This window comes from Struthio camelus, chromosome 4, assembly GCF_040807025.1.
Source record: "Struthio camelus isolate bStrCam1 chromosome 4, bStrCam1.hap1, whole genome shotgun sequence".
Classification (NCBI taxonomy): Eukaryota; Metazoa; Chordata; class Aves; order Struthioniformes; family Struthionidae; genus Struthio; species Struthio camelus.
The window spans coordinates 19,853,997-19,874,886 of NC_090945.1; the positions used below are offsets into that span (position 1 = coordinate 19,853,997).

At 39.6% G+C, this 20,890-nt stretch overlaps 1 protein-coding gene across 27 annotated transcripts in view; it reads left to right on the forward strand.

Annotated features, from left to right (window-relative positions):
• The window catches only part of TNIP3 (TNFAIP3 interacting protein 3), a 99,729-nt gene that overhangs the window by 62,405 nt on the left and 16,434 nt on the right, over positions 1-20,890 (forward strand). For 16 of the 27 annotated variants that reach the window (XM_068941701.1, XM_068941681.1, XM_068941687.1 and 13 more), the window contains 9 exons: positions 192-281; positions 2,513-2,602; positions 3,764-3,829; positions 4,704-4,835; positions 8,717-8,845; positions 14,520-14,636; positions 17,689-17,814; positions 19,303-19,356; positions 20,613-20,771. In XM_068941701.1, the coding sequence (XP_068797802.1) occupies positions 192-281; positions 2,513-2,602; positions 3,764-3,829; positions 4,704-4,835; positions 8,717-8,845; positions 14,520-14,636; positions 17,689-17,814; positions 19,303-19,356; positions 20,613-20,771 (963 nt within the window). The remainder of the gene's footprint in view (positions 1-191; positions 282-2,512; positions 2,603-3,763; positions 3,830-4,703; positions 4,836-8,716; positions 8,846-14,519; positions 14,637-17,688; positions 17,815-19,302; positions 19,357-20,612; positions 20,772-20,890) is intronic. The other 11 variants (XM_068941706.1, XM_068941695.1, XM_068941696.1 and 8 more) reach the window with 3 other exon arrangements.

A 20,890-nucleotide genomic window follows, 5' to 3' on the forward strand; every position in this document is an offset into this window, starting at 1 on the left:
GTGTGCTTTAAACATTCTGGGAAGCCCCAGCTAGGAAGGAGGAAGAGCTTAAAGTCAACATTCCATCACCTTTTGCTTAATCTTGGCTGCTTGCACAGACAGCCCTAGTGTATGTTCTACGGCTTCATGTATTTTTCCTGCTCCTTTAAGCAACTTAAAATATCTGTTTCATTGCTCTTCTTCTTTCAAAGACCTGTACTGAAACAAATGCTCAAAGCCATTTTGGATGTGCATGGGCAGATGTGAATGATGAAATGGAAGCTTCACCCGACCAGTTAGAAGTAAGTGAATGTTTCACCTGTCCTCTGAAGTGCTGTCTAATTAGCAGGAATGAGTTCAAGTAGTGGATATATCATGTGTGTCACTTTGTAGATTGACATGAGTTATAGTAGATTTGTCTAAATGGCTTATGCTGTTCAAAAGTAGAAGAAAATGTCAGGAATGTTTTCAGATGTGGCATTCTTGGAAAGAAGATCTTCCTTAGTATTTCTTTTCCCTGAAAGTATCTGGTCGTTTTAATTTGTTGTCATACAAAGGGTAGAAAGTGGTTTGTTTCAGTGGCCCAGCAATTGCAGAGAGTAGTATTTGGGCCAGTTGGTTCTGAGTGTGTATACAGCTGTTATATTTGTGAGTCGTCCCACTGACTTTAACAGGACTCTTTATATGCTTAAATATATGGCTGAGGCTCTGGTTGTTGAAAACGATTCAACACATACACGGTGGTCTGTGGAGCTATTCAGTTGCTTCAGATACTTTAAGTTAAGCATGTTAATGAGCTTCTGCAGGAAGAGGGATTAAGTGCTTTCTGGCCTTGAAGTCAAGTGCTCCAATGTTAAGAGTTCAGTGGAACGGGCCATGGGGCAAATACATGGTCAGGGTTTTTGCCTCTGAAAAAACATGACAAAACGTTCCAGAAGAGTTTTTAAAATATTTGTATAATTAGCCACCGGCCATCTTGTTAGGTGTTCATGAGGCATCAGAAACATAAATAGATAAAACTGAAACATTTTGAATAAAAATGCTGGTAAAGTTGACTGAGAGATATTGCACGTTCATTCGTATTTAATCATACACTCATCTCAGAAGAACTAGGACTGTGAAAGAACTAGTTGTACCTAACATACTCTACTGTCAGATATGTGTGTGTAAATCTAAAATGATTTTGGCCACAGATAAAGCAAACATCTTTCTATGCTTCCAGAAGAAGTAATATGGATCTTATCAGTAATTCAGTAACCATTCTAATCAGTAATTCAGATCTAACTGTGGGCAAATGTCCTCTTGTTGTTGTTGTTAACTTGCTTGTATACAGTGACTACAGAAAGTACTATAGATTGCGTTTAAAAAATTGCTAAAAGCAATCTGAAAATAAGGCAAATCTAAAGTCAAACTCTTTTATATTACCCAGAAGGAAATTTCACGAGCAAAAAGGCAGCAAAGATGAGATGTTTGTCAGCTGTTTTGCAGAACCGTATTTTGGCCATGTGAAGTCCCAACAAGGTCGATTTTGTATAGGAAACAGTCTTGTTTGCTTCTGTGTTCTTCTTCTTTGGTGGTTGGTGTTAAATCTCTAGTTGAAAAAAAATTTTTCATTTTGGGAGACTTAAGACCTCAGAAGTGCTCAGACTGTTGTTCTTCAGTCTCTCATGCTATTGATTGCAAATTTAGACTAGGGAGAAAAAAAAATCTCTCTTCAAATGACAAAGTATCTGATGCAGTGGATTTTCCTGAATATGTTCCTTTTTTCCAAGTACGGTTCTCTTATTCTGTGTATTTTTATGTGTCTGTGTGTTTATATGTATATATATATATATATATATATATATATATATATATATATAAAAATTATATCTCATAGATGACGTTTGTTTTTATGAGAATACACAGAAACTTCATGGAAATTATGATCTACTTCATTACCTTTATAAAATTGAGGGCTTAGCTGCTTTTGTCCTGCATGGACAAACCGCCATGTTTTAAAGATGGAACAGTTTCAGGTTGGACCAATTTCCTAATTGCTCCAGATGGCCCATTCATTTTCCTTATTACTTGTTTTGAACCTATTGTGCTAAGTATTAGGGCCCTGGGCCTGCAAACATTTGCTGGAGGCAACAGTACTAATTATTCTAATGCTAATAACTTGCACTCAGTTTAACTTGGGCTCAACCTCTGTGGCTTGGCCTACTTGTTTGTACTACCATTTGTGAGATAATTTAATTCCTGTTTGGTTTTCTACATCTCAAATGGTGCAAATAGACAAAATTCTGTTTATTTCAGTTTCTATTTACATAATGGCTGCATTAAAACACAGAATAATAGGGCTTAAAGTGGGTGTACGCTTCAGGATCTGCTTTCAACAGGTGTAAAGGAGCTGAAATATAAATACCATATAAGAAGTTATTGCTATTTTAATATTTCTTTATGGGTGCTTAGCAGGGGAGTTTCATATGATGATCTTGACGCTGGGAGAGAATGCTGAAAGTATTCATTTTTAAACGCTTTTGTTCTCCAGTCAAAGCACTTACTACTGACCAAAAAGAAGACTATATCAGCTGATTCTGTGGAGCAACAGATCCTCTCACTCGAAAGACAGAGACGAGAGGTAATCTTAAGTATCTTTCACAATTATAACCTCTAAGATAGACCTTACAATGTTAGTAATAATTCTAGGGCAGAAAATCGCTGAGCGTATTATCACCGTTGCTTACGCTGTGCATATGCTGCAACTGGTTTCACCAGCAAGTTCAATAAGGCCTATGATTTTTCTATGAAGATCTAGTCTTGCATGGTTGAGAGAAAGTTTCCATCTGGAGACTTTGTGTTGCATTTCTTGACAGCCTCAGGCCTGTAAGCACTTAAACTTATGTTCCAATGAATTCCTATAGTCCTACTTATATCTACCAAGGCAGGCAGAGTTACATTTGAGGAGCTGTTACAGCAGGTCATCATTTATTTTTAGTAACACAGCTATGAATCTAGAAGAACAGAAATTTGTGTGATACAGAGGGCAAACTTTCTTATTAATCTCTGTTGTAAAGACCGAGGAATCACTGTGAATAGTAACAAATAGAACCATAGTCACAGTAGCAGCAAACAAGAAGTTATTTTCTTGCTGAACTTCCTAAAAAGTGACCCTCTATCCCGCAAAGCAGCATGCTTCTGAGAGACCTGTTTGGCTTTCTGCAAATGCAAACTATAAAAATGTGTACGCGTGCGCACGCACATGCGCACACGCTGACTTTGCTCCTACTGCTTGCCTGCATGGTACTGGCCAATCTTCCCCGCCCTGCGTGCATAGGCTTGCTCAATTTAGTGGTACTGAAAAAGGCAAGCAGGGTTTGCACAAAGTAAAAATTCCATTTAGCAGGAGTCTTTAGTTCACATGTTTGAAGTCAGTGACCTTTAAATTCTCAATATATGCGTGTAACTTAAAGCAAACTTAACAAGAAAGTCCATGGCCATTTAGGAGTTGCAGCTGGGATTTGTACAGTGTTACAAATGATTCACCTGTGGTTTACTGTTGCGTGTTTCCTTGATGTTGCTTCCTCAACATTCATGCACCTGAACCGAAATAGCAAAGAACTGGCAGATGGGCCATAAAGCTTGCCAAACTTTACACTTGCTTTTTCTGTTATAAGCTGGCCAGAAAATGAGGAGGTTGTGAACATTCGTAGCTAAAAGATTAGAAAGCTAGCCTATTCTTTATTTATTAAGAATGCTGAAACAAGGGTTGTTTACTGTGAATTCCTGATGACAATTACAGCTTCTGGAGGTGAACAAGCAGTGGGATCATCAGTTTAGAAGGATGAAACAGCATTATGAAAAGAAGGTAAAAACGTTGACTACTTCTGTTGGAATATGAATGCTACCTGCTGATAGTTAAGTCTGTGTGTAAATACCAACAAGCCTTAGCTCTAGTCGGGATCTGAAAAAATACTACCACATTTACTTTGTCTTTCGCTCACACAGAAAAAAAGCTTCATAACATAGAAGCGAAGCTCATGCGCATACACTCTTCAGTAGGTCAAAATGACTAGGGAAGCAGGTCATCTCTAAAACAGTAGGGAGCCGGGTGGTGAACATAACAGCAGAAATCTTCATGCCCTTCACAAGGTAATAGAAATTCCTCGCACCAGAAAGCACAATTCCCTAAAAATTAGCTTGCGGTGCCCGGGGTGCCCAGCCACTGAGCTTCATTGTTGGTTCATCTGTTGGTTCTCATCTTGTCTCTTCCACTTCCTCTTACCTTCCACTGTGGCTTCTGAAGCCTGGAAGCTCACTGGGGCTTACAGTTTTGTTTGAAATCCCCAAAAACAAGTTATTTCAGTGACTGACACGTCTCATCTCTTGTTCCTTTCTGTGAAAAGGAGGTTTTCTGTAAGTAAAAGAACAGTAAAACGGAGATTTCATAAGTGGAGATAGACCCATGTTAGCTGTCTTTTGGCAGCAAAATCGTTACTGGAGCCGGCTGGGTTAACGTTAGCAGAGAAATTGCCCAGAATCGTTAAGGATCTGCACTGCAGACAGAACAGCAGGGCTTGGAGGTGGAGAGGGGGAAATAAGTACTTGGAAACTTTATATCATACCAGATCCATTTCTTTACCCTAATCTGCTGAGAGCTGAGAGGAGTTGGAGGCACCTTAGGGATGCTGTGCCATTCAGGATCCCCACTCAGCCCATCACGAATGTTATTTGCTTTTCAGCTGGCAGAAATGAAAGCAAAACTGGACATGTCACAGAGGAGAGTCAGTGAGCTGGAGGAAGAGAGATACCGAAATCATCCAGAAAATGAGAGGTTGCGAGTCCTGGGCAGAGATGGGCCGTTGCAGGAAACGGTAGGAGGTTGCACTGTGTTACCCTGTTTGTGCTCAACGTTGAATGCAGTCTTGTCTTTTCTCTTTCTCTTCTAGTGAGTGGCACAGCGTGGGTTGTAGCATGGCAATTAGATGAGCTTGTGGTGTTGAGCGCCCTTCAATATTTATATCCAAGGCAGTGGCTGATCTAGTTTCTGATCGGAGGGCTATGTATAGAGAGACAGTCATTTCTATAGAAAGTGGCAGAGAACACAATATTACCATGTGTGGGGGAGTAAAGAGCAGATTGATATGAGTTCTGCAGAGATTTCCTTCCTAGCTGTTCAGTTTGTGGGTGAACTTCTTTGTGCCAAATGAAAGAAAACACTACAGTGATTTCAAATGAGATAGGGATGTCATTGCAGATGTTATACAAAATATCTGAGGATATATACCAAAGGAATGCAATTCAGCTCCAGGCACCTAAATTTTGATGTTGACAGTAGTGGCTTTTACATGTGAGCTCGCTATCGGAGCTGCCCTTAGAGATTAGAGGTGTAGTCAGCGCAGTCGTTAGTGTTCAAAACAATTCAGCCGATCAGCTGTAGTTGTCTATTCTAGAGAGCTGTTCAACTCATCCTCAGATTGGTTAGGCAGCTCTCCCAAGACTCCATAGGCCTCAGCTGAGGTGCAGACATTTGCATCTCAAGGTAGATCCTTCAAGCTGAATTCCCACCCAAGTAAACCCACCAACCTAAACAATCAGTAAATATACCTAAACAATCAGTAAATATGTCAAATGTATACGCAGAAGTTGGTGTTTGCCCTATCTTACAAGCGCTACAGGGCGTAGTGCTTACTATTCTTATGCGATTTCACGGTGCCTCACACTTTATAACCTCTAACATGATTTTATGGATTGAGTTCTAACAGCTGCAGTCAGGGTTCTCCATTCTTATGGGAAGCTTGATGACACAAAACAAACCTGAAACAATGTGGCGCATGCATCACTTCCATGCTCAGATAAGATGCATATTAGCTGCTGCAGGAAAAAAAACAGTGCAAAGACCTAAACTTTTATCTTCATAAGTAGAACACTCACCTTACCTGCTTATCTGTTATAGTGTGGTCTTAGTTAAGCATGGGATGAATTTCAAACCAATAGGACTGTTTACATACTTTAAAGCAAGCCATATCATTATGAGCTTTCTGAATCACTGCCTGTGTTTGCCTTTTCTGAGTGTGGAGTCGAGTGCAAGACAATCTTTCTGTCTTGTTCATACTACTGAGATTTTTACTGCCAACCCTTTAATATATGGCAGCTGTGAAAAATACTAGTAGCTACTTTCTGAAAGATAAGGGTGAGCGGTGCGATCTTCTTCTTTTTTTTTTTTTATTTACATACCTGAATAATGAATAAAATAATAGTATAATCCGAAAGTCTCTTAGGGGGATGGGGTAACCTGCTTGGATCCTTCCTTAGATCAGGAATTTATGAGTACGTTATATACTCAGGCGGCAAGTTTCTATTTGCTCTGAATTTCTTTGATTTATGGGTGTCCTGCAGGGATGAAGGAGGCCTATCCCTTTGCAGCTGGTAGCTGCTAAAGGGGAAAGTTTGAATGAGCGACATGGATGCAACAACCATGCCAGCATTTGTGCAAACTCATACTAGGCTATGCTGCCCATGGAGTTAGCTAAAGAAAAAGCCATTTCAGGTGCTTATTCATCAAGATGCTTAAAGATGTGTTCAGCTTGAAAACATGTGAGCAGGTTTATTGCTTTGAGGTTCAGTAGATGCTGAAGGGGCCCAGGCTGATGGTTCTACCAAGGTTAGATTTTTAGGACTTTTTCTGCAGCAGCTAACATCCTTCATACCTTCATTTATGTTTTTTTAATCTTTATTTTTCTTTCTTGGATGACAACAACCCTTTTTCTTTTAAATGTTTTACTCACCTCCCTGTAGCTGTAGATCTGGGATAGGTTGCACAGGGCCGTTGCCAGAACAGAGTAATAATGTATTTCTTCTCTAATTGTTCATCTAGACCAGCAGCCTGACAGAACCTTTTGAATGTTTTTACTCAGACTAACTGTTCCCCAGGTGATTTGCTGAGCCATTAAGGTAAACCAACAGCAACGAACAACAGTGGGATAGATTACATGCTGCTGCTTATAGGGCTGTTTTTCCTTTTTGGAAAGGCTCTCCCAGAGTGATAATGTGAATTTAATTTTATCTGTCCGCATGTGCTCCATATCCCGCAGAAGAAAACTGGCTCTTCTGGAGATTTAAATGTCTTTTGTTCTCTCTAGGCATGAGCATGTACCCACCCATTGCCTATAAGGAAAGACCTAATTCCTCACTGGAATGTCTAGGTGCCATAACAGCTAAGACTGAATGTCAAATAAGAGGCAATAAGGCATAAGAATTCAGATGATTCAAAAACCTGAACAAACTGGAATTCCTTAGTTAAAAATGACCAGGTTCCTCAAGGCGTCACCGTATGAGAAGGAGAACATGTTCTAGGAGCTAGGAAAGAGAGTGGCAAATGCTAAGGGAAGAACAGAGTTAAATATCTATAAGGTATGTGTGTTGGGGGGGAGGGTTGTTTTTGTTTTATAGTATCTGAAAACACACATATACATATCAGCTTGAGTTAGCTCCTGGGTGAGATCCTGTACTTAAGTAATGCAGAAGTGCCCTACTAATCTTGCCCACTGTTTTGAAAAAATGAAATGGGACAAGTTACTTAGAGCAAAGGAAAATAAATGCATCCCATGTGAAGTGACAGTTTTTCCAGGGTATTTTTCAGAGGTTCAGTATGCACACTGTGATTTACTTCTCATGGTCCCAAACAGTAAGTACCTAGTAGCTTGCTGCACAGAGGTAAGCCTGTTGCACAGAAGAAGCATTTGTATGGTCTCCTGTGCCTGTGGCTGTTGGATCTTATTTCTTTATCACATAAAGCAGCTGCAGAGCGATATTGGAAATACTTTTCTTTTTTTTTTTTTTTTTTTTTGGCATAACAGGCCATTCTGTTATGTGTGTCTGAACAGCTTTGGCCTAAGACAATCTGATAAAAGCAGACTAGTGAGGGGTGTATTACTCTGTGAAAGAAAGGAGGGGGATCTTACACGGTGCCACTTACTTCACGATCTGGTTCACATCTTAGCTCTCTGCATTGTAAATTGAAAATAGCTGCACTGAGAGCAATAGGAGAGGAGAATCAAATTTAAAGTTCCACAGATCCGTCCTACTAATTCCTATAATAGCGTCTTAAAAGACTAGTATAAATACCGTTGCAAGCAAGAGCAGCTTCCTGGTAAATTGCTGGGGTAGAAACAGGGTAGACACGGACACTAGGTAATGTCAAGCTCAAGTCAGCAACAACTGTGATGGGGTCAAAGAAAGTGGATTTTTAAGCTTGCATTTGTGGCTTTCTAATACTTGAGCAATACTTGACACCTGCCTCAGTTGTTCATATAGTGGAGAAAGCCCTCAGACTGTGTGGTGCTGGCATCTGGTGTTGTCTTCAATGTTGTATGGGAACAGCTGGATCTCTTCTGGTCTCTTGCCCTGGCCTGTGGCTCTCCTTATGCTGTGAGTACATGAGAATAACGCGGGGTCTGGATGATCTTCTATAGGCTACTAATCTCCTTGGCCTACCAGCTTTATCATGCCTTTATGCAGCTGCAGAGATTGAGGATTTAGTCTGATATGTTTTCTCTGTCTCGTCATATGGTGAGTGGTCAGAACAATCTCAAACTTTATCAGGTCAGTCTTTGATTAACCTTCTGCCTTCCTGTTGTGTCCCTTGCCAGCAGTTTTTGGCAGATCTGCCAGACAGCAGATATTCTGAAAATTGTTCCGGAACAATGTTTCCGTCTGCATTTCAGCAGCCTCTCTATATGTTTTTGTGTTCCAGAAAGACATAAAGGTCCTCACTGATGCCCTCCATGAAATTAAGGAAGAGAACAAACTCCTGAAGGAAAAAAATGCTTCAATGATAAGAAGGAAAGAACACTATGAGTGTGAAATAAGTCGTCTCAATAAGGTATGAACAGGAGTGAGCCACTGACTAGTAACTCTTCCTTTTATTATAGGGTCTCTGTTGTCAGGCACTGGCACTGCACAGTGCTTTCCTTTTTATTGCTGGATGAACATCCTGTTTATGGTAGCAAACTTGCAATCGCTGTTAATCCACAGGTCACTGATTCAGAGAACTGGGGAAAAAGCAAGAGCTTAATGTAGCTAATGCCTGTGCATGCTACTCTTTGCAGGTAGTAGGGTGTGCATTGGGAAGAGGAAAGCTGAGAAGAACTTTGGCTTCTCCTGTAAAACTTGCCTGTGTGTGGTATCTAAGCTCTCTTTAGATTCTCCCTCCTTAAAATGAGGAATAGCACAAAGATGCTTTCATATGCATCCAGTGAAACACTAATTTAAAAAAATGTTGGACAGTTTTAAAACTCTTGTTCTACATACATTCTGTATTTGAGAATAATGGCTCCTCTCCATAGGAAATATGCTCCTATCTTGTGTGTGTGTGTGTGTGTGTGTGTGTGTATCTATATTTATTTATGTTTATATACATATATATAATTGAGAGAATTGCTTTAAAATAGCTTAAAGGTTTGTTTTTTTTTTTAATAGAGGGAAAGTAATAAGCATAACTTGGTTTAATCAGAAGATCACATAAAGCAGTGGGTGTTTTCTAGCAATTTTATATTTCATGGTGAACCACAGATGCTTCCTGAGGAAATGCACTGCAGTAACCATTACTGTGTAACTTTACATGATGCGCAAGCTAGAGCACCATGACGTGCAAAAGTCAAGACAAAAAAAGTAATGTTGCCATATACAAAAATCTACTTGAACTTGTGGTCTATAGCTCTTTTAAAATACAGTGGCAGGCAGGGCTTGCTCAAAACCTTAGTGTGACTTTCATTCAAGGCCTTATTTGTAAAACACCTGGCTTCAATGTTTTATTTTGCTTTATTATAATCTTCTAATGAAGTTGGGATTAGGATAGATGAGCAAATAAGCCACACTTTTAAATGAAATATCAGTTTTATGTAACACAATTCACTATATATGAATGTAATGCATTACTCATTTTCTGTGTATTTGCATTCTTCAAGTCTAGTGTCATGAGTACACATAAGACTGGAAGGGGGACCCTCTTTGTCCTTTTTAAGTCTAGTCCCCTGCTATTGCAGGTTCAGTGACTTGAAGTTCTTGTAAATTTTCATAAGTCAAACAACTTTTACCTTAAAAATACCTAAGCTGCTTCTACTGTGCTTCTCCTGGAATGCTATTCTAGAAGTGTAAGCCTTTTTTTGCTAGAAACTTTCATCAGTTTTGATCCATCTGAATTTATTCTGGCCAGATTATATTCATTTGTTCTCAAAGGGATCTGTTCCATTCCTTGCATTACCCTTGCTCTTTTCCTGTAGGTGCAAAAAGCAATCGTATTTTCTGTAGGGGACACTTTAGTTAGGCTAACCAAACTCTTTTGGTCTTTTAAAATACAACTATGCCTGCTAATATGTGTGGATCTTCATCTCAGTCTTTTAAAACTGATTCGCTCCCAGTTTGTGGATGTTGTTATTATTTTTTTAAGGATATTACACTTTTGACTTTCAGCTTCATCTAACTTCAATCCATTCATCCAGAGAACCCAAAGTATTGTGTTTGATCTGATCCTGCTTTGATGTTTGCAACACTGAAGTGGTATTGTAATGCCGTAATAGTTTTCAAAGCCATGAGCCAAGTTTGTTGACTTTCCTATTGCCGTTTCCTTGTTCACCATATAGTTCAAGTACTAGCCGCGTTTATCTCTGACTTAATAACTTTCCTTGGGCACCATCTCAAATGTGTACATTAAAACGTAGGCTGATGAGCTCGAGTGTATTTCCCCTGTTAAGAAAATCTATCCTTTTATGAAGGATACCAGGTTAAACAGATATGCCCATTGCTTCGTTTCATCCCACTTCTCATGTCTAAAACTCTTCTCTTCAAAATGCTTTCTCAAGCCTTGCATGCTCTTGGTGTTAGATTAATTGACGTGTAGTTGCATGGACCAATTTTCTCATTTTTAGCTTTGGGAAGCACATTAGTTATTTTTCAGCCAAATGCTTCCATTTTGATGTTGACATTCTCCGAAAAGTCTTGTACTGTATCTTGTAATTTGAGGTTTCAATTTTCAATGCTTCTGAATGAATATTATTTAACACTACATTAAGTTAAGCTGAATTTAACCCAGTAAGCTGCGAGTTCTTTCTCATTTGTGTGTGTTCCTTGCTGTTAGTCATCCCCTGCCACTACAGTGCTCTGCATTATCATCCTTACTGGAAACTGCTGTCTTTAATCTTACCCCCAGCCCCACTGCATAGTGCCTTCCTTCATATACTCATTTTTATTTTTATAGTGAAAGAACTTTTTATAGTTTAATTTCTTCTAAAACACACAGCCCAGTTTGACTGTCTATCTTAACCTGCACTTTTATTTCCAAAGGGTAGCTTTTGCTGGGGATCAAATCCTTTCTCCAGTCCCTAATGGCATTTTATTACTCCTTCTCGAGATTATTCATCTAGCTTTCTCTGAAGCCTTTTCCTGTATAGTTTTTCAGCTTGCCTGAGATAAGTTTTTCTGATATTTTTTGCACTTTGGCCTTTAATAAAGTAGGAATAGCCAAATGATCAATTAAAATTGCATCCAGAACTGATTATAAAAGACATCTAGAATTTTTGTCATTTCTTAAGTGTGCTTATTTGAAATTAAGAATCTTAGCTGCAGATTTAAAATACCTGACTTTTCCTTTTAAAATATCTCATGCTCACTTTATTTGCAGTTGCTTTTTTTATAAGCAGCAGATCTGTAATATCTTCATTTATTATATAAATGGCTAAAATAGTCTCACCTTTTGTCATTTCAGAGGTGAATGGAATTTTAAGAAAAAATATTCCGGTTATCTCTCAAAGCATTAGCTTTAGTAGTCTTTAGTTTCCATTTTCTTCTTGGGACTATAAATTTCATATAATTACATAATTCCCAATAATTTACTATTGATCTAATAATAACGTGACCCAAATTTGACGTTTTTCACGTCTCGCGCTCCTTAAACCACAGTCTTTCACAATATTCACAATATTACTTCCAAACGAGGTTTAAAAAAATCCGCACCTTGGTTTTATCTATTTTAAAGCTTCTGAAGATCCTATTTTCTGAATTTTTCTAACTTTTCCTCCATAATCCTGTAATGTAGAACTTCCTCCAAAAAAAAAAAAAAAAGACACCAAAGAACTTCCCAGAGTCATGATACTTACATATCATGACACGACTCCAGGAAGTGAGCTGTAGGAAAAGTAGTCAATATAGTGACGTTTTTTCAAGACTCAGGAGAGTTGTCAACAGTTTATGGGCAGAAATGAGAAAAATAAAGAGAAGGAAGCAGAAATCTTTTTGCAGTTGACAAAACGTACCTCTTCCAGAGATTTTCAGAAGTGTTCACACATGTTTTAGGTTTATGTCACTACATGCAGTACCTGAGGGTGGGAGGGGCAGGTAAGGGAACTCTATAGGAAGTGAGAACTATTGAAGGCTCCTGAATAAGCAGTGAATTTTTCCTAGTGAATATGCACAAGGTTAGTTATAACACAGAGGTGTGTCTAATTGTACTGGAGGAGCAAAATTCACACGTGCCTTTTGTGCCTGTGCAATATACAGCAGAGGCTGGGAAAAAGACTTGTTTCAATTGATACCACTCATAAAGTACATATACATGCTTTCATTTTTAAATGTGCATTATCAGTTAGTAACATCAGGATTGCTATGATCAGTAAAATATATATGTCCTAGTGACAAAGTTTAAACAGAGAGAGAGGTTAAAGACAGGGGCATATAAAAAATTGGGTGGAGCGGAAGACTGAGAAAGTTTTATGTTGCAAATGGTCAATGATATTGTTACCGTTGAGTTAGAGCACCTGAACCACTTCTTTTATCATGAAAGGTGGTCAAATATTAGAACAGGTTGCCTAGAGAGGCTGTGAACTCTCCCTCCTTGTAGGTGCTCAAAACTTGACTTAATGGGCCCTGAGCAACCTGATCTAACTGGCCCTGCTTTGAGCAGAGATTTGGACTAAGGGTTCCCCTGTAACCTAAGTTATTCTTGTGATTCTGTGACTGTCAACAAGATTAAGATGTATCCCACATAGGTAGGGAGAAGAGTAAAAACATGTTTCACTCCTATTTGTGCCAAGCAGTACACTTAGAAACTACATGCCAGGGAAAGGATTTGAGTTGGAATCGGCCAGGGAACATTTCAGTTTCAGATGTACTGTGGTCCTGTTAAACTTTACTAACTCTTGCTGCTGTTGGCAATCCGTTCCCAATCTGAACTACACCTCCTAACTTGTTTTTGTTATTTATTTAACTATTTGTGCAGAGCACTGAAAGGTCGTTTCTTAAAAGGGATTAGCAGTGGCTCAAAGGGGCAAAAGGAGGATTAATCAGCAAACCGTCTGAACAAATCTTCATCCATTCATGCTTATGTTCAACCTTCTTCATGCATTGACATGGTACAGAATTTCTTCCGGTACTGTAGCAATCTGTCTTCTGCACAGTTTTCACAGACAGCAGCTCATCAGATAAAATGCCTCCCTTTTCTCTTCTGTTTGCCATGGAAGATGTTTTTGTTTGTTTGTTTTTCTTTTGACACTTCCTGGAAGATGAACTACATAATATTAATGCTTTGCTTGCGGTAGGTATTGATTCTCTCAAAAGGTGTCAGATTCCTGCTCTGCCACTCCCCCCAGCCTGAGAAAATGATCTTTCCCCATTCTCTTATGATATGAAGAGAGAGTATGGCCAGCCAGGGCACGCTGGGGAGACCTAGCAGGAATCGACCTTCTAAAATGGATGAAGTTAAATGGATAAAGTTAACTGGGTCTGTGTCTTCCTTGAGAGACATTGAAAGGTACCAAGACCAAATGATGGATGTTTGTGCTAAAGTCAGAAATGTGTAAGTGTAATATGTAATTATAGACAGAGTGGAATAAGAATTGTTTAAAAATCATTCCAGTCTAAGGGAGAGCTGTGGAATACTATTAAAAATAAATAAAGTTTGTGAAGATCTATGGCAGAATTTGACTAAAGAGAGTAACAGTAGTATATCAGTGTAGTGTGTATAGATGACTCCCTCTAGTGACAGATTACAGAGACTACATAACTTCCTTTCGGCCAGAGTTTTGACTTTGGTTCCTGTTGTGGAAATTTGTATTCTTAGTACAAAAAGTGTTTGAATCAAACTTTACTGGAGTCACATTTTTAGTCCGTGACTGAATGTTGCTTTAGTTCTTGGGGTTGTTTGGCCTCTTCTGAATTGGTTTTTCCCAAATTCTGACCTGCACAGGGAAATGGTAGTTCTGAATGAGATTTGCAACTCTGGTTTTCATATGTTGGTTATACCTGTAAATAAAAGCCCAGTTTCCTAAACTGCACTGTCTCAAGTTCATGGATGTAGTGTAGACATTTAACAATTTGGACTTAGACATGTATATTTGTTATATATACACTAGGTATAAACCTGTGAATAATAGAAACAATTGCAAGTGAAGGACAAAAATGCTTGGCTCACTTTAATCTGTGAGAGCAAACATTTTCATAATTTAAAAGGAATGTGTTTGATGTGGTGAATCCCCATATAATGAGTTTGCTGTTTTATGTTGCAGGCCCTTCTGGGTATATTGAAAAAGCAACACTCCTCTGTTCTTGAGAATCCTTCAGAGAAGTCTGGCAGGAGCAGCCTTGAGGACATGCAAACCCAACTTGAAGTTCTCAGGCAGCAGGTGAGAGCAACGGGAAGTAAGCCTGGTTGAACTTAAGGCAGCGTAGTGTTGCACTTTCTCCTAAGAACTGTGTCTGGTAGAATTGCTATATACGGCTTTTGAAAGGAAGAAACAACTTAGCTATAGACCGTTCAAATAGTGTTTTTTAAGATGCTGTCATCACACCATAAAGTGAAATTCAGTCCTTGCGTAGGACTGGAACAAGGCCTTGCGTCCAACTTGAAGCATCAGAATGCAGAGGTCTCATGACTCTCAAGGATGTCCTGCTAGCTCTCTTTTAGGGACTAAGTTACATGCAGGGAGAATGCTAAGCTTCATGAGTTACTGATGAATCTGTTACTTGTGTCTTCTGCTCCTTATTTCTTAGAAGCTGAAAGTGTGGCAAATTATATAAGAATCCTACTCTGGAAAAATCAAAATATTTCTTTGATATTGTAGTTCAAAGTGTAAGGCAAAACATTTGCATCCGTAACCTGCGTAGCAGTCAGCATAGCAAAGCATATTTGTTTTTATTTTCATTTTGAGCAATATAAGCTCTTTTTGCATTCTTTCTTTCTCTCTCTCTCTCTCTCTCCCCATATGAAAGAATCTGTTTAAAAACGTGATACTTTTCGGAAAATTTTACGTTTTAGGTCTGTCATCCTGGACAGTGTTAGAGTTAATGTTATAGACACACAAAGGGATGTGATCAGAATGGGAATTTTATTCAATGGGAATAAAATACTTGTTTCTGTCACATTTGACAGCAAAGCCAGATTTTACTCCTTAATGTAATGCTTGCCACATGCTTGAGAATACTGTAGAGTCAAGTGCAGGATTTTAATGAGTTGTTTCATTCTACACAATAAAATAGAGTAAACTATTTTTTTTCAGAATTCTCATGGGGAAACCATTTTATGAATGTATTTTTCTAGTTGTATAAATCAGTACAGCCAGTTCAGGCTTCCCTCTGCACAAAATGGAGCAGAAGGCTATAACTGTATGGAAGAGGAACCCTTGGGACAAACATGAACGTGACAGAATCCCGCCATGGCTTGGCTGTCATCAGCCCTTCCCTGGCCGCTACACAAGAGATGAAGGCATTCATTCCTTGGGAGGTAACCCCCTCCTCCTAATGGTAACAGAGTATACAACACGAATGTGATAAGTTTGTTCCCTATCACAGTCTCAACAGGTCATACAGCTGGGCAGGGGGAGGGAGGTGAGACAACAGAGAAAATGAATCAGGAGAAAAGAGATAAAGAAATACCTAGGAGAGAAGCGTATAGGAGAAGAGGGATACAAGAGACCTAGGTTTCTGCAAGTAACAGCTATGCCTCTGCTTCTGGCGGTCAGCACCACTTATGCATCCTTCAGGCATAGGCTGTGGAGCTGAGTCTCCAAGAGGCCACACAGAAAGTCTTTGCTCCATTTTTACGCAGTGTTATTCAGGAAGGGAATTATATCTAGTCAGGTCCAAAAAACTTTGCAAAAATTAGCTGCAACAGGCAAGTAATGAAAATAATTAATAACACTGTGTTGGCTATTTTCTTGTCCTGAGTTATTAACATTTCTTTAGACCTTCTGTAAAGTACTGATGCCTGCAAAAGGAAAACTAGATCTATACTCTGGGCAACGCATGAGCAGCAGCAAGCAAAATCTTTAAAAATAGCCCATCAGTAGGCTTTAGTGACCAACTGAAAGGACCAGCTCTGACGGTAGTCTCCACTGCAATATGGATTTTGCTATATCTGTCAGTAGAAGTGCCACCAGTCTTGAACTTATCAGGTAGATGCCTGCCCATATGCTGATTGGCTTAGTTCTTTAGCTAACCACCAGTTAACTTCTAGGTTCATATTTTGCTTCTGAAACCATGCGCTCTCTGTGTGTCAGGTGGTCAGATCTTTTAAAATGGGATGCCATGCTATGACTCGAGCACTAGGTGACATAACAAGAGGCAAGTTATTGCATCCCTCAATGATAAAAGACGGCTTATCATCTAGTGACAGGATCAAACCTCCCTATTTCCATTTCGCACTGTGTAAATAATCTTCCCCTCTGCCTCCAAAGTGAGGTGGGTAAAATCTTTGAGCTGTAGTGTGAGAGGGTGAATCAAAAGTCCTGTACTGCAGACAAAAGGAATATGGGGCAATTACTTTTCTTCCACATACAGTTTCTAACATCTAGAGCAAGATAGACTTCTGCAGATTTTTTTTCTATGATGCTCCAACGAAGGTCTAAATTCCAGGACAGTCTTGACCAGTCCCAGTCTTCTGGCCATCCAGTCTGTACTTCTCAGTCCATAACAGTGGTCAGAAAAACATCCTTAATAACGACTCTGAACACTGTTACTTATGCTGCACAGTTTAATCCTCAGGGCCACACCTACATTGGACAGCTAAAGCTGTATAAAAGGTGCAACTGCAGAGCACTACAAAAAGGCATAAGGCAAAGTAGCATCAAGGCCCAGCCTGTCACATGGCATTCAGTGGGCTATGAAAAGGGCATAACGTTATTTCATCATGGTGGCTCATTAATAGATTGGGTAAAGTGATAATGTTCTGTCAGACTCTGTGATAAAAGTCAGTTTTCCATGCTTTGCCAGTACCTCCCATCTGCCACAGGATGCTAACTGCTTGCATGTGAGATGCAAGGTGGGAGATAAGCGCTCATAACTGAAGGGAAAACTTGGAAAAATTACTGACAAAGTTTTTGTCCTACCACTGTTTATCCCTTCGAAAGATCCACGTCTTTAGTATTTGCTGCCTTCTTTATAATCTTTAGAATGGATGTTCCATAATCAGCCTTTTAAATTACAAGGGTATATGAGTACTGAAGCTGTGGACTGTTTTGATTGATGCGTGCCACTGGAAAATAGCCATTACTTGTCACTTTGTAATCTTTATAAAACGAGACGAGGGAAACCCTTTGGGTGCAGAATTCTAAACAGGGATCCTTTTAGAATGTATCCCATTGCTTGGCAAATGTTTAACAAGCAACCAAACAAAAAAGTAGTGGAAAATTGCCATTGTGACTTTACCAAAATTCAAATGCTCAATGATAACGGTTGCAGGTACAAATATATGAAGAAGACTTCAGGAAGGAGAGATCTGACAGAGAAAGACTTAATGAGGAGAAAGAAGCACTGCAGAAAATTAACGAGAGTTTACAGTCTCAACTGAGTAAACGACATTCTCAGGTATGAGTCAAAAGAAAGTTACTATTGCCAGCACGTGTGTATTTTATTTTTATTTTCTCACTTTCCGCACAACCCAAAGCTTTCTGGCTTCCATTAATTGACATTGGATTTTACGTGAGGTCACCACCTGGGATGAAATCATTCTGAAGTAATGCACTAAGGAGATCAGCAATGATTAGAGACTTCTTCCAAAAGAAGTAGATGAAGGGAGTGCTTATTGCAAAGACTCTTCAAACATATCTTAAAATGGCGGGAGGAACCAAAAACAAATCCAGAAGACTGTTCGTTTTTTTACCACTGGCACTTGATGAAAGAGTTGTAACATCAAACCAGCTCTTAAAATAAAACGCTTCTGTAATGAATCCTGACCTCTGCAGTGGAATTACAGATTAATATTAATATCACTGACAGAAAAAATTGTCGCTATCCAAATAAGCTGAGCAGCCTCTGCAATAGTTTTTTGTTGCCACATCCTTTTTATCTCTTCAGAGTAGTGTCAGTATTCTGTTCACAGACATTCAGGAAGCCAAAGCAAAATCATGGCATGCAAAATCTGAGCTTTCTCAACCCCTCTTTAAAAATGATGAAATTTCGAGGTTTCCTGTCTTGACACAATTGTGCAATGTTTTAAAGGAATGGCAGATTACCAAAATGTTCTGTGATGATTTATCGTACTCCTCAACTTTCTGTTGTGAAACAGACTGCAGTATTGGCTTGTTCTCAGTGAACCAATGCATCAAGAGTAGGAGGGTGTTGCAGTTGTATCAGGAGCAAACTGCTGAAGAGCCCTGCAGATACTGTCAGGTGCGCCTCACTCCCATCAGCTGGGGTGGAGAGCAGGTTGGATGTCCTGGCTGACGCTGGGCGCTGCTGCAGTAAGGCCCCGGACCAGTCATTGTTTTTACAGATACTTGGAAGCGTTTTGCAGCTTTACATGGAAGTTTTCCATGTGAAAACAGCAGTGCTGGAGGGAATGCTATGATTTGCCATTCAAGGCATCCTAGGCATATGGAAATGCCCAAGACAAATCTATTAGTATTACGTGCAGCAACTTTTAGGTATATTTCCCCCATTCCCTGTCCTGGGTGTTTTAATAAGTTAAATAAATGATTTTTTGCAGGAGACAGAGTACTCGAAGGCACCTTCTTCCTTTATATTTTTGCTTTGCCCAGAGGCCATAAATGACTGAATTTCTTGCACAGCCCCAACTGGTCAATGTAAGCTGTGAGAACCTCTCACAGCAGTGATGGTGAATAGGGGGAGTACAAATGGGGAAGAAGCCTTTCCCACTCCTTCCCCCTCCTCCTCTGGACCAGGAGAAACATCATCTGCAATCCATGCGTACAGCATGCCCTAAGGGCAGTACAAAGTGCTGCATGATGCTTGTGTTGAACTTGACTGTCCCTGCGTTTTGTCGACAGGAACAGTTTTGGATGTGGCTTTCAAGCCATTGATTTTTTCAGGATGAAAATGTTTTTTTCTCCACAGATCGAGACCTGTGTCAAAGAAAAGGAACAACTAGAAAGGCAGTTACAGCAGCAGGTATACTTTTATTTTCTTATGTCTTGTTGCTGGATGTAACTGAAGTACTGGGCCACAGACGAGTTGAAGTAAAATCTCCATTCCTTAAACTCTCAGCCTCTCCTTCTATACCTCAGTCATTAAAGTCAGCGGCATTAGACATGGGGCTAAAGGATTCAAGCTCTTTACGTTTTAAAAATAAGCTCCCTCCTTCCTTCTACCTGTCTTACCCCACCAGAAGAGCAGTTCTTTACATAACTGGAAATAAGCTGTGGGACAGATACTGGGACTCACTGATGTATTCTAGTGGAGACTGAGGATGCTGGAGCTTGTGACTGGAAGTTCACCCATGTAAAGAGGCTCAGCACTAGGTTTTAAGTGACTCTGTGTGTGTGTTCAACAGCAATTGCTGACCTGAATTTACTCCATGAGGTATCTGTGACTATGGGCAGATGAGAGAGATGAGGCAGGGTGTGATTTTGCAGTATGTCAGGTGCAATTTTGCAGTATGTCAGCTGCTCCATGGTATTTGCACCTGTACAATTTCTTCTTTTACATTGAGCAATGCCTTGCCTTTCCCACAGGAAATTTTGAGCTACACACATACCCACAAACAGCCACTGCTGAATAGCTGGGGCAGTGGAAGTATACGCTTTAAGTTTAGCATCTTGTTTGTTTGTTCCTGCCTTGTGATTTGATTAAACAGAGCTTGTGAAGGACTTGAAACGAGAGAGGAGTCATATAGTATATTTATTGGTTTATTTTCTTAAGTCAAATTATTTAGTTCTGACTCAACTTTTACTCTTCCTTGCTCTGTCCTTAAGAAAATTCCAAGTGACTGTACTGGGACTCAGAAGGCCTGAGAAAAGACAGAACCAAAGCTTGAGACCATAGAATTTCTTCCTTTACCAGTATTCCTTATTCTTGTTAGGCAAGTGCCTACCCATGTAATTTTTCTTTGAAACTATTGAATGCTGCTGTGTGCAATGATAATGTCTATTGGTTGTAGCAAATGCCTAGGAATATACTTGCCATATATTGAAACCAACATTTCATCACATTAAAAGTGTCAATATTCTGGCGTAATGGGAGTCAGATTTCTTAAATAATTTTTTTAATCTTAGCACTCTGAGGGGGCTAAATTAGAAGCATTGCGGCCCATGCTGAGAGAGGGGTGGTTCTTGTCTGTTTTTTGCTGGTGAATTTGTATGTGGACATTCTGTTGGTCAACATATTCTGCTAGCGATGCTTTTCTTGTTTTTCTTATATTTTGACAGAAAAAAGACCTCCCAGGAAGGAATGAGCAGCCCAGCTTCCCACCTCCACTGTTTCTCTCACCATGCGTTAATTATGGGAACTGTGGGTTGCTTCTTCACTATCAAGATCCTCGAGTACATCCAATGTCTCGCGGGGCACATGAACAGCAACAGCGCTCAGTAAGATTCCCACTGTTTCCCATTTCACAAGGGCACTGATTTTTCTCACAGCATGGTAACCGCAGAAGATTATCGTGGTGCTATCACACTGCCATCCTCACCAGTAACTACATCTGTTG